This window comes from Papaver somniferum, chromosome 10 (genome assembly GCF_003573695.1).
Source record: "Papaver somniferum cultivar HN1 chromosome 10, ASM357369v1, whole genome shotgun sequence".
NCBI lineage: Eukaryota > Viridiplantae > Streptophyta > Magnoliopsida > Ranunculales > Papaveraceae > Papaver > Papaver somniferum.
Genome location: NC_039367.1, coordinates 22,135,783 through 22,148,329, shown reverse-complemented (window position 1 = coordinate 22,148,329; position 12,547 = coordinate 22,135,783). Strand labels below are relative to the sequence as shown.

At 37.7% G+C, this 12,547-nt stretch overlaps 2 protein-coding genes across 3 annotated transcripts; both read left to right on the top strand.

Annotated features, from left to right (window-relative positions):
• Positions 1 to 912: 912 nt before the first annotated feature.
• Positions 913 to 5,502, top strand: LOC113315261 (probable serine/threonine-protein kinase PIX7). 2 transcript variants are annotated; one of them, XM_026563566.1, is made up of 6 exons: positions 913 to 1,506; positions 2,147 to 2,487; positions 2,607 to 2,742; positions 3,109 to 3,248; positions 3,344 to 3,467; positions 4,591 to 5,502. In XM_026563566.1, the coding sequence occupies exons 1-6, from the start codon at positions 1,284 to 1,286 to the stop codon at positions 5,124 to 5,126; spliced, it is 1,500 nt and encodes a 499-aa protein (XP_026419351.1). In that variant the 5' UTR covers positions 913 to 1,283; the 3' UTR covers positions 5,127 to 5,502. The 2 variants fall into 2 exon arrangements, with proteins under 2 accessions (XP_026419351.1, XP_026419352.1); XM_026563567.1 differs by having other exon boundaries at positions 914 to 1,506; positions 3,112 to 3,248.
• A 148-nt stretch (positions 5,503 to 5,650) lies between these two features.
• On the top strand, positions 5,651 to 10,217 carry LOC113318484 (glutamate--tRNA ligase, cytoplasmic-like). Its single transcript, XM_026566648.1, has 7 exons — positions 5,651 to 5,887; positions 6,647 to 6,807; positions 7,269 to 7,365; positions 7,468 to 7,621; positions 7,741 to 8,858; positions 9,033 to 9,500; positions 9,598 to 10,217. Exons 2-7 carry the CDS (start codon positions 6,659 to 6,661, stop codon positions 9,805 to 9,807), a joined length of 2,196 nt encoding a protein of 731 aa, XP_026422433.1. The 5' UTR covers positions 5,651 to 5,887; positions 6,647 to 6,658; the 3' UTR covers positions 9,808 to 10,217.
• The last annotated feature ends 2,330 nt before the right edge of the window (positions 10,218 to 12,547 follow it).

Genomic DNA, 12,547 nt, shown 5'->3' with positions numbered 1-12,547 from the left:
AGTTGGCTCCCTATTCACCTCCCTATAATCTAAGCTCCACATTCATATCGAGATTCGCATTCAGGTTCAGGTGGGATTCACCATTCCCCTAATGTGAAGTTTAGATTGTAGGAAGGAGAATAGGAAGGTGTAGATTAAGGAACCAAATAACACTGCCGTTATTATATTATCGAGTATTATTTTAAAAATTTTTTACTGAATTTATAATTTGCTCGTTGTTCAAGTACAATCAACATCACAACTGGCCATTTCGGTATTTATGTTCCGAGACCTATTCAAACAACATCACAACAACCATTTCAGTATTTATATTCTGAGCTGCATCCAAGTAACTGATTTTCTTGTTATAATTTGCTTGTTGTTCGAGTATCTTTTATCAAGCAACATCACAACAAACTATTTAATGGTATTTACTTGATGAGGAAAACAGAACAAGATATTTTGTTACTTTACAAGTGCTGCAATTTTGGCAACGCCCACAGTATTCATGTTCTGAGCGGCACCCAAAGAAAGAAACATCTCTGAATTCAGTTAACAAAGTAATGGAATAAGAAGGATCCGATATTTGATTTCTAGTACAAATATTTGTATCTCAAAGACATCCATCCGACAATTTGGAACCTCTATTTCGTAGGGAAGACAACTTCTTAAACTCACTTCCTTTATCCCTTTTACCAAACTCACCCCCTACATAAATCTCCCTGCCCAAACTACCCCCAACATAAACTTCACTACCAAAAACAACATCAGTCATGATATCATCATCAAATCCAGACTGTACACTTCAACAACTTTCAAAATATTGCTTACATGGACGGTGTATATTAACTAACGTATATAAAAATTTGATGTGACCAAAAAGGAGAAAGAAAAGCAGTCTCTTATTTACTCCTCTGTCTGTTTTTCAGTTTCTCACTCATAACTTTAAAGACCATGAACCCTCTTTTTTCTCTCTCTATGGAATTAGAATTTAGAATTGGAATTCCTTTTTGTTCTTCTTCTTCACTCCTCCTCCTCACACTTCAATCAATAAGTTCTTAATGAAGATACCCTTTTTATAAATGTAGTTTGTTTCCATTAGCAAACTAAGAATCATATCATTTGCACATTTCTTGGTCAAGTTTAGAGGAAGGGTCATTTTCTTTTCTTTTTTTCCAAATTCTGTTGGACTTTTGTTGTTGGATCATTTAGGGTTTTGAGAAATTCCAAGAGGGGGGGGGAATAAAGTAGTAATTGTTGAAATGGGCATTTGATTGTTGTGTTTTTAGGGTATTTGTTTGAAAATGGGATTAGGACCTCCTGAAGCAGCTGCAGGAGCTATTGAAGTGGAGACATGGAGGAAGGATGTGACAACAAAAGGAAGTAAGAAGAAGAAGAAGAAAGATGATGAGGAGGAGGAGATTAATACTGGGTGTTGGAGTATTAGGTTTAGTTTTATGGGAAGTAGCTGCGTTTCTTCAGAATCTAAAGTTGATACTTCCATGAGTGGAGCTAGTATTCGTTATGGTGAGTAATCTTTTCATTTGCTCTTCTATTCCATCACCACTCAAAGAATTCGAATGTGAATATTTTATTCTGGTTTATTTTGTTATATGTGGATGGATGGATGTCAACAGTTTTGTCTTCATCTCTACGATGAGACAAGCCTCCGAAATCACTCAATTTAGATCCATACTTGGCTTAGCTGTCGTTGATGTTTGGGATTTTGACGATGAATTTGGAGGTTTTGGATGTGGATCTATGAAATTCAAGTGCTTTGTTGATTGCATTGTATGTTTCTGAAGTTTTCTTTTCATTTGGTTCCGCGGAGAAATTCTGTGTGTATCTGTATCTATGAGGGTAGTATGTTTGGAAATTTTAGCTAGATACAGTGTTTATAATGCTGTTTGTGTTGATATTCCCACTGGCAATTATTGCATTGTGGCGGGTTTTAGTTGATAATGTAGAGAACCAGATATGAGGGTTAAGGGTAGTGTGTTTGGGAATTTCAGCTAGATACGGTATTTATTATGCTCGTGGTGTCGATATTCCCGTTGGCAATTATTGCGTTGTGGCGGGTTTTAGTTAATAATGTAGAGAAATAGATATCTGATGGATTAGATACAAATCAAAGGTTCTAACTTGTCGTTTTATGCATGGGGAACAGCGGATAGTAAATCAACGAATGATACCAGCAAAGGACAGCCAGTTGCCACAATTGGATCTTCTACAACTACGACTGGTAGTGTAGAAAGTAACCCATCTACTTCCCAGATAAGCGAGGAACTGAGAATTGCTTCCCAGCTTCGGAAATTTGCATTCAGTGATCTTAAGTCAGCTACAAGGAATTTTAGGCCGGAGAGTCTTCTTGGAGAGGGAGGATTTGGTTGTGTATTCAAGGGGTGGATTGAGGAGAATGGAACGGCTGCGGTGAAACCTGGTACAGGCCTTACTGTTGCAGTTAAAACTCTCAATCATGATGGACTTCAAGGTCATAGAGAGTGGCTGGTATGAATGTTTTCTCATCTATCGGTGTTACCATACTTATTTTGAGAATTTAAGTACTGGCTGGTGTCAAGTTTATCATGCAGGTGGAATATTTACGTAACTGTCTATTGTGTTTGTAGGCCGAGGTCAATTTTCTTGGTGACCTTCTCCATCCTAATTTAGTCAAATTAATTGGTTACTGCATTGAAGACGATCAGAGGCTACTAGTATATGAGTTTATGCCTCGTGGAAGCTTGGAGAACCATCTTTTTAGGAGTACGTAACTGCCCTTTTTTGTTCTGTTACATTTATGTACGGTATATGTTGGTTTAGTCCGTTGACCCAAAATTGGAATGTGTGCATCAGTATGAAACTTGGATATAGTTGTATACAACCTCTTGAAACGGCAGATATCTGCAAATTTACCTCGAAGCACTTGGTTTTTATTTCCATGGTAAATCGGTAATTGGTTGATCAGGCCAATTTGTGAAACCGAGATATTAGGATTTGGCTCTCGGGAAATTCTTTAAGAGGCCTTCTGTTGACGCTGTCTAATTCGTAACTAATGACTCTCTTAATGATACATTCTCATGTAGAACATCTGTGTTTAATGTCCTCTGGTAACAACCATTTTATATGCAGAAGGGTCCCTGCCTCTACCGTGGTCCATTAGAATGAAAATAGCACATGGAGCTGCAAAGGGACTTGCGTTTCTTCATGAAGAAGCAGAAAGACCAGTTATCTACCGAGATTTTAAAACATCCAACATCCTATTAGATGCGGTAATACAAAAAGACCATGCACTCATGCAGCATTAAATTACCATTTTTACTCAACTTAGAAATATATTTCCTTTTCTAATAACATTCTACTCCAGGATTACAACGCCAAGCTTTCCGATTTTGGACTTGCTAAGGATGGTCCTGAAGGAGATAAAACTCATGTATCTACTAGAGTTATGGGAACATATGGCTATGCAGCACCAGAGTATGTAATGACAGGTACATAAGTTAAATCCGACCTACTTTAGGTATAATTTGATTTTCCTTATTTCATGAATAGATAAACGATCAACATGTCAGCTCATCTCAGTTCTTGTTTTCAGTGTATAATCTCATTTGCAGCAAGGTTGAACAACATAAGATGCTCTAAGATCATGCAATATATGTTTCCACATCCATTTTACAAAAAGAACTAGTTTCTTGTTTATGAAAAAAAATGACTATATCTCGTGCCTACTACAGCGAATCTTTGTTTCTTCATATTTTCTTTATTGCCTGTGCTTTGATGTTACTGTTCCAGCATTGCAGTAACAACTGTACAATGCTTTTAAAATTAATAGCCTACAGTGTTTACCTTGTCATCAAAATCTGAAAGTGCTCGTGGTGTTAATTTGATTACTTGTGGGTTGTTGTAATACTGATTTTTGTTAATAACTGAGTAATTCACAAGTATACATTTGAACTAGCTGCAAATTCCAACTACCAACTACGATGAAAAATTTCCATCATTTCAGATCCATAGACTAGCTCTTATATAGTTAACTACACTTGGGTGTAAATTCTACCTTTACTCTTGTGGATGTTACTATATACTGGCCGGCCAAAGGTAATTGATGTAAATGTCCTCCAGATCCTTAGTCTAGCTCCTTCAGTTAGAGTACATTAGGCACTTCACTCAATCAATTTCACAACATTATGTTTGCGATTAGTGTGCCAATAACATAATCTTAGACGAGGCGTTTAAGATGATGAAATATAGGGAATCTCCCAGTATCGACGCCCACATGGGAAGAACTCTTCTACAATTAAGTGTCTGAATGCTGACAGATACGAGGAAGAGTCCAGTGGCTCCTTTCTTGGCTTTCATTTGACAGTTCATATATTGGCAATATACAAATATCTCCTGTTACTTTTGAACACTTAAAACTGGAACCAGTATCACCGTACTCTCAAGTGGTATTTTGACCTGTTAATATGGATTTACATTGCACTCTGCCTTATTAACTTCACAAATTCAAGCTAGCATATCTAGATGAGTGCAAACTCATGGATTAAGCTGTATTCTTCTAATTCCACCTCTTTTACTCTCTGATATATTTATACAAATCTTTCTCTATATTAGGTCATTTGACGTCAAGGAGCGATGTGTACAGCTTCGGCGTAGTCTTACTTGAGATGCTGACTGGCAGAAGATCTATGGACAAAAACCGGCCAAATGGAGAGCACAACCTAGTGGAATGGGCCAGGCCACATCTTGGAGAAAGGCGGCGGTTTTACAAACTAATAGACCCTCGTCTTGAAGGGCACTTCTCCATAAAAGGTGCACAAAAAACTGCTCAACTTGCGGCCAACTGTCTTAGCCGAGATCCGAAAGCTAGACCTCTTATGAGTGAAGTTGTTGAAGTCCTGAAACCATTACTGAATCTCAAGGACATGGCTAGCTCCTCATACTACTTCCAAAACATGCAACTAGAAAGAACTGGATCCGGTCTCAGCTTGAGTAGTAAAAGTGCTAGCAGATCACAGGTAGGAGGGTCTACTCAAAAGAAGGGCCCACCGAAGAGAAGCCTCACCATGCCGAATGGTACGCATACATCTCCGTATCGCTATCAGCACCATCCATCGCCAAAGCAAAAGCCAATTGACAAAAAGACATGAAAGGATCTCCTCATTATGCTTCAGTTTATGCGCCTTCTTGTTTTTACTGTTACATAAAGTATATAAAACAGATTCATCCCTTTTAGATATAGTGGTCATTTGGAGTCTATGTAAACTGGATAAGTTTGGAGTCCTAAATGCTGAACATACAGAACGCATAGCGCTACTTGAATCTGTTTCTTGGGCTAGTAATGAAGGCTGTGGTGGGACTGGAAGCAAAGAAGTAGCTTGGCAGGCTTATTGTAACATTATCGAGGATGTGAAATTTCTTTTGAATTCTTTTGGTAGATGGAAGTGGAACTATATAAACAGCAAGCGTAAATCTGTAGCAGATATTTTGGCCAACGTTGCTAAAACTGAAGTGAACTCTAGTACATGCTATTGTTTCTTTCATCTAAATTTTTCCAATGCTGCTAATGGGGTACTATTTTGCTTTGGGGTGTACCAAATTGCAAGTAAGACTAATATTGTTTTGGTAAGGGATTGGTACACTCCCAAGCAAAATGGTACCCCATTAGCAGCCATGCACTTTTAGCAGTCTTTGGGCCGAGATCGAGGCACCTAGTACAGGGTAATATGGGCATTTGGGTGTGGCAAAGTCATAAAACAAAGGCAGAACCAATTCCCAAATTTCATACTTATACCCTAAAATTAACTTTCTCTTCACTTGTTCATCACGTCTGCTTCTAGATTTACATGCTCAGAACTCCATTACCATCGATAGTACTTCAGTTTAATTGTATTCTACAGTAGTAATAGAGGTCAGTTGAACTACTTTAATCATCTCTCTCTTTTAATTAGAATTACTTTCTCTGCAACTTTTTTTTTTCTTTTCCTTTTAATTGAATCCTTCATCTGCTACTCATTACTCCTAGCATAGTCTTAGGGTTAGTTTTACTTTCTTAAAATGTATAAGAGATTGGACAAATCAGTATGTATGCATGTCATGAAAATGTGATAAATTTGGGGGTTTTCATGCTCAACAAGTGTTTGCTAATATTCCTCATTGAATAGTTATTGTAGAGTGTAGAATATGGATGATAATGATGTTATTAGACTGTGCTTTTATAGTTGAGTGTGATACTGACGAAGGACTACTTACGGGACTAGTGGAGTTACTCTAGACGATGATGTCTATAATGATTCTGTATAGAATTAGAATTAGAATTGCAATATGCTTGTTGTTTAATCATAGTTATAGGAACTTTGCAGACACTGTTTATTCTCTTGTGTTTGAACTTTGAACTTAAAAAGACAAGTATGGTTGTTTTTTTTCTCAAAATTTCTTGTGTTAGCTTTAGCATTAACATGTATCAAATGAAGAAACATTATCAGATTCCTAGTAAAATTTGGATACAAGACTCGGAGTTATTCCGAGATTTCACCTAGAATTTCCCCGAGATATCGGTGTCAAGGTCCCGGCCGAGACGAGATCGAGATTCGAGATTGACTACTTTGATCACAACTGTACACTTGTTCACGTTTTTATAAGTAGCGGCTAACACTTATTTGGGTTTTAGGATTTTGAAGAGATGAAGGAGGAGAATATGAAGTTACTGTTCCCAGCTGATAATCCACCACTTTCAGTCATCATTGCTGCAAAAATCTCTAACATTGCTGTCTTAGCGGATTCAAGTCTTCCTTCTGGTTCTATTCCATGTTTCATATTCTCTTCTTCTGGGTAAATCTCAACTCTCTGTCTGTTTTTAGTACATCTTTGTCTTGATTATAATATATGCCTTTGAATTTAAACAACGAGTATTTAATTAGGGTTTTCTGTTGTTATCTGTATGAAATTGCTCAAACTGTACAAACATTGCCCTATTGTGGATGACCTAAATTCTTGGTTTCTCGATTGCATGGATCTAGTTTTTATGGAGACAGATGAATTGTGTTTTAGGTTTGAAAAAATTTGTGGGAAATGTATAGCTATTTTAGTCCATCGTTACTTTGGTAATGGTTGATTGGGCTAATTGAATGCTAGGATTGATTCTTAGGAGATACATAATTGACAGAAACACAGAAATTATTATGCCGTGTTCTAATTTCGGCATTTGTTTAAGATGTTAGCTCTTCTTTAGTAATTTTCAGTTCATCCATAGTTAATATAGTGATTTTTCTTCATCTTATATGGTGTTCCAGATTGAAATTGCAAGGAACTAATGTTCTGTTGCGGTATCTTGGTCGTGTATCATCTTTACCTAACTTTTATGGACAAAATCCATTGGAATCTGGCCAGGTAATACTACTTCATCGCGTAGAATTATTCCTCTAATTTCCAGAGTACAGATTGTTGCCATTAATTGATGTTTCTAATTGCTTTTGGTCTCTTGTGTTTCAGATTGACGAGTGGTTAGAGTATAGCCGTGTCTTATCAGTAGGTTCTGAATTTGAGAATGCATGCAAGCATGTAGATAGTCATCTGTCTATGCGGACTTTCTTGGTTGATCATAATTTGTCAGTTGCAGATATTGCAATTTGGTCAGGCCTTGCAGGTGAATAATTCATACCTAGGTTTACATATTTGGTTACAGCTTATCTTTTCTTTTTTCTTCTGTTTTTTGAAGTGATATGATATGTTTATCTTTATAGTCTATTTTGTTGTCTATTACAGGCGGTGGACAAAGATGGGAGAGTTTAAGGAAGTCGTCAAAGAAGTACACGAATTTAATTCGTTGGTTCAATTCGATAGCAGTAGAGTACAAGGAGTTGCTTGATGAGGTCTTATCAGCATATGTTGGGAAACGAGGGGTAGGGAAACCAGCTGTGATCAAGGCAAAGGGAAAAGAACAGAATGTTAAGGCGACAAATGCAGAGACTAATGATGAGGGGAAATCTGTTAATCGGGCTACTTTTGAAGTGGACCTTCCTGATGCTAAAGTTGGAGAAGTATGCTTACGATTTGCTCCAGAGCCCAGCGGATATCTTCATATTGGGCACGCGAAAGCAGCACTCCTCAACCTATACTTTGCACAGAGATATAATGGTCGAATAATTATCCGTTTTGATGACACAAATCCTTCAAAAGAGAGCAATGAGTTTGTGGAAAGTCTACTGATTGACATCAAGACCCTAGGTATCAAAGGTGATGCTGTTACATACACATCTGACTACTTCCCTCAGTTGATGGACATGGCTGAGAAGTTGATACGTGAAGGGAAGGCATATGTTGATGATACCCCACGAGAGCAGATGAAGCAAGAAAGGATGGATGGAATTGAATCACAATCTAGGAGTAGTACCCCAGAGAAAAATATGGAATTATGGAAGGAAATGATCGCAGGGTCAGAGAGGGGACTGCAATGCTGTCTTCGGGGTAAGTTAGATATGCAGGACCCAAATAAGTCACTTCGAGATCCTGTTTATTATCGTTGCAATCCAGTTCCTCACCATCGTATTGGTAACAAGTATAAGATATACCCAACATATGATTTTGCATGTCCATTTGTCGATGCGACTGAAGGTATTACACATGCACTTCGTTCTAGTGAGTATCATGACCGCAATGCACAGTATTACAGAATTCTTGGGGACATGGGACTACGGGGTGTTCAAATTTATGAGTTCAGCAGGTTGAATATGGTGTATACGCTTCTTAGCAAGCGTAAACTTCTTTGGTTTGTTGTAAATGGTAAGGTTGACGGATGGGATGATCCTCGTTTCCCTACTGTGCAAGGAATTGTGCGTCGAGGCTTGAAAATTGAGGCATTAATTCAATTCATTCTTGAACAGGTAAAAGCATTTATTACTAAGATTTCTCATTTCTGAACATGTGTTTGGTGGAGTCTGTTTTCCATGAATTATATTGAAATTGCCATATATGGGGGATAGAGACTGAATATTAATACATATCACATTATTTTCCAGAGGTTAAGATTTGCTTCATCTTTTAAATTCTTGGTGTAGGGAGCATCGAAAAATCTCAATCTCATGGAGTGGGACAAACTGTGGACGATTAACAAGAAAATAATTGATCCTGTTTGTGCACGACACACTGCTGTCCTTGAAGAACGCTGTGTGATGCTTACCCTGATTGATGGACCTGAAAAACCATTTGTCCGTATATTACCCCGGCATAAAAAGTTTGAAGGTGCTGGTTCCAAAGCCACAACGTACGCGAAGAGAATTTGGTTGGACAATGCTGATGCTTCCCTTATCACACTAGGTGAGGAAATCACACTGATGGATTGGGGAAATGCAATTATAAAAGAAATAGAGAAGGACCAAGACGGGATTGTCACACACATGACTGGAGTTCTTCACCTTGAAGGATCTGTCAAGACCACCAAACTGAAGCTTACGTGGCTAGCTGAAATGGACGAGCTCGTGAATCTGTCGTTGGTCGAGTTGGACTATCTCATCACAAAGAAGAAGGTATTATGTTGTTTATTTGGTTTCTTTTTAAATGTTGGTTGAAATTACTATATGATGCTGATTGATATACTGTTTATTATGGTTATGGTTATTGCAGCTGGAAGAAGATGAAGATTTTATCGATGTGCTAAATCGTTGCACAAAGAAGGAGATTCCGGCGATTGGGGATTCTAACATTCGTAATCTGAAGCGAGGAGAGATAATCCAACTGGAGAGGAAGGGATATTTCCGGTGTGATGTTCCTTTTATTAGACCCTCCAAGCCCGTAGTTCTGATTGCAATTCCAGATGGTAGACAACACAAGTAAACCTTGTGAGGAAGAAATGTGGTCATGGATTGATAAGATTTGTCAACCAGCCACTGTTTTATCAGCTTTACTTTCTACCTTTATTCATTTTCAGTTAAACTAGTGATTTACTATGAGTGAGCAGAATATTGATCAACCAATCACGAAAATTGGTGAAGTGTTCATACATAAGTAGAATCAAAGGGGGAGAGCTTCCCAAACCTGATCCAGTAAGAGACAATGCATGAAGATGTGAGTTAGAGACAATTGGTGCTCCTATTGCAGACTCATCAAGAGAAATTGTATAGCTATGAATGGGCATCAGCGCAAGAAAACTGCTGAGCCCAACTCCAATTTTTTGTGCATTGCGAGGAATTAGAAAGATTTGGCACTATTTTCTTCTAATTTCAGTCTTTAATTGGGTGTCTCAAGATCAGTCTTTAATTGGGTGTCTCAAGAAAATGTAAAAGCACTCTATGGGAATGGAGCAGAACGAAAGGGAAACCACCAATAAAGCTTCCTATAGTGGAGAGAGTATGGCTTAAACGTAGTAGAAGCCTGTATCAAGGCTGATAGCTACAAGCATTTGAATCTTCTCGTTAACGAGGTCAACTGCTTGCTCGGTCCATGGAATCGAAGATTTCTTAAGACATTCCTCCAAAACATGGTCATATACTGCAGACTGCAATAGCTACGCACTAGCTAAAATAACTCTTTCGTACGTTTTGCCAGGCAGCCGCATTCTTGTGGTACTAGCTGGTGAAATCTGTCTCGCTTATGCAATGATTTAGAATCTTCTTTCCACATACGACGCGTTTGTTTCAATGAGAAAAGAAAAGTCTTCGGTCTTGTTTCATGGTTCATGGTTGTGAATGATGTGAACCCACCAGTTTCTTGTAGGACTCTCTCTAGTCTCGCAACTCTGAATATTCCAAACTTGTAATTCATTCCATCTCCATCACTCCATGTAAGAAATGACGAAGAAAAACAATGAGTTTGGAAGAATCCAAATAGTAGGCCTCATTATCATCAAACCTTGGGAAGGTTGTGAATAAAACCCTTTTCCCCGTCGCTTCCTTCTACGGAAAAAGATGAAAGCTTTATTGAAATGTGAAGCCAAGTGAGAAGGGGACCAGGCCACTAGCCAAATTGAGTTGCTGCTAGTGGCAGCTCGTAGTCTTATTGGATTCAGTGATTATAGTAACACTGACTCGCCAATTAAAAACAAAACATATTTCTAAGCAGACTTTTTCATCTTCGGATGTGTGTTTTGGATTTATTTTTATTTATTTTTTTGTTGAGGAAAATGTTAAAATTTGAACTCAAAAAGATAAAAGTATCACTTTACACGCCAAAATGCTATCAAGATTCTAACTATAATTTGTAATTACATTTCAATAAGTCACGAAATCCAGAAAAGGTATTGTTCTAAAGACATTTCTCACGAATATTTTATTTAGTTATAAAATCTCGAAAAAGTGTTGTCTTAGACCAATTTGGCCCTCCTCACAAATATATTACGCTCTTCACCATCATTTATTAAAACCGGTTCAAATCTGGGATGGGAGACTCATGTGCCATTTATCCTGTATTCATCTCTCCCCCAGCAGACTGCAAAGATGAGTAGGAGACTAGAAGCCATATCTTTCTGTATATATTCCATCCTCTTCTAAACTTTCATGCTTACGGCTACGCTTTCAATGATGCACGTTGGACTCATTTAGCATGAAAAACCGTAGATGAAACGTTTCTGACCCTTTGAAGCAAACACGCAGTGCGGCTAACAATCTCTGTTTCTGCATTACGTTATATCTTCAAAAAAACATTGGGTTGCCGTTTTCACGCGTCAAGAAAATGCGAATTAAAAAAAAATATATTACTCCTATTCGTAGTAAGTATTAAAACTTCAAATATCTTAAACTAGATTCCATATAAGAGCATGTTCACAATGGAAGAAAAATTACGAAGTACTAAAATAATACTCTTATTACTTAACGGGTCAAAATGGAAGTAAACAAATAATTTTTGGTCTTAATTGCATAGTTTATATTCCCCTGACCTTCGGATAAGTCTGAGTGAGGAGCAATAGATTATTCTTTCATTATCAACTATAAGAAAAAACGCATGTGCTGTAGTGATCCGTTTACCGTTTTTCACACGGATGGATGTGGCTTCGGTAAAATCGAACATCTGCTTATTCACTTCTCAAGAAACAAAAAAGCAATATATCGCCAAGAACTGGAAAAGTTACTAATGCGTCTCGTATTTTCATGCATCCATAATGGGTAAATGAGGTCGAATAAAACGATGGCTAAAACAATTACAAACTGGAACAAAAATTGAATTGTATTGGACGTCTGCACATAACCTGTCACAGCAGTGGCAAACTACCAAACAAGTTGGCCATGTTTTACTGTCAGAGCAGTGGCAAACTGCAACAACGTACTACCAAGCAAGTTGGCGTGTACCTACAGCGCAGGTCTTGTGTACAATCCGAGTCTTATGTAAACTCCGAGTCTTGTGTACACCGTTATGGCAGCTCTAACTTTCCTGTATTATCTCCATTAGTTGTTTTAGATCCTAGAAATTTGCTGTGATATATTCACTATATTTGTAAACATATATATACTCAATAAAAGATGATAGTCGACACATTGGTCAAAACTATTCCATATACAAACTTTCCATATACAAGTTTTGTATTTTAAGATGGTATCCTTGTAGATCCTAGGAACCTTAATATCAAATCTTCCGCTTCATC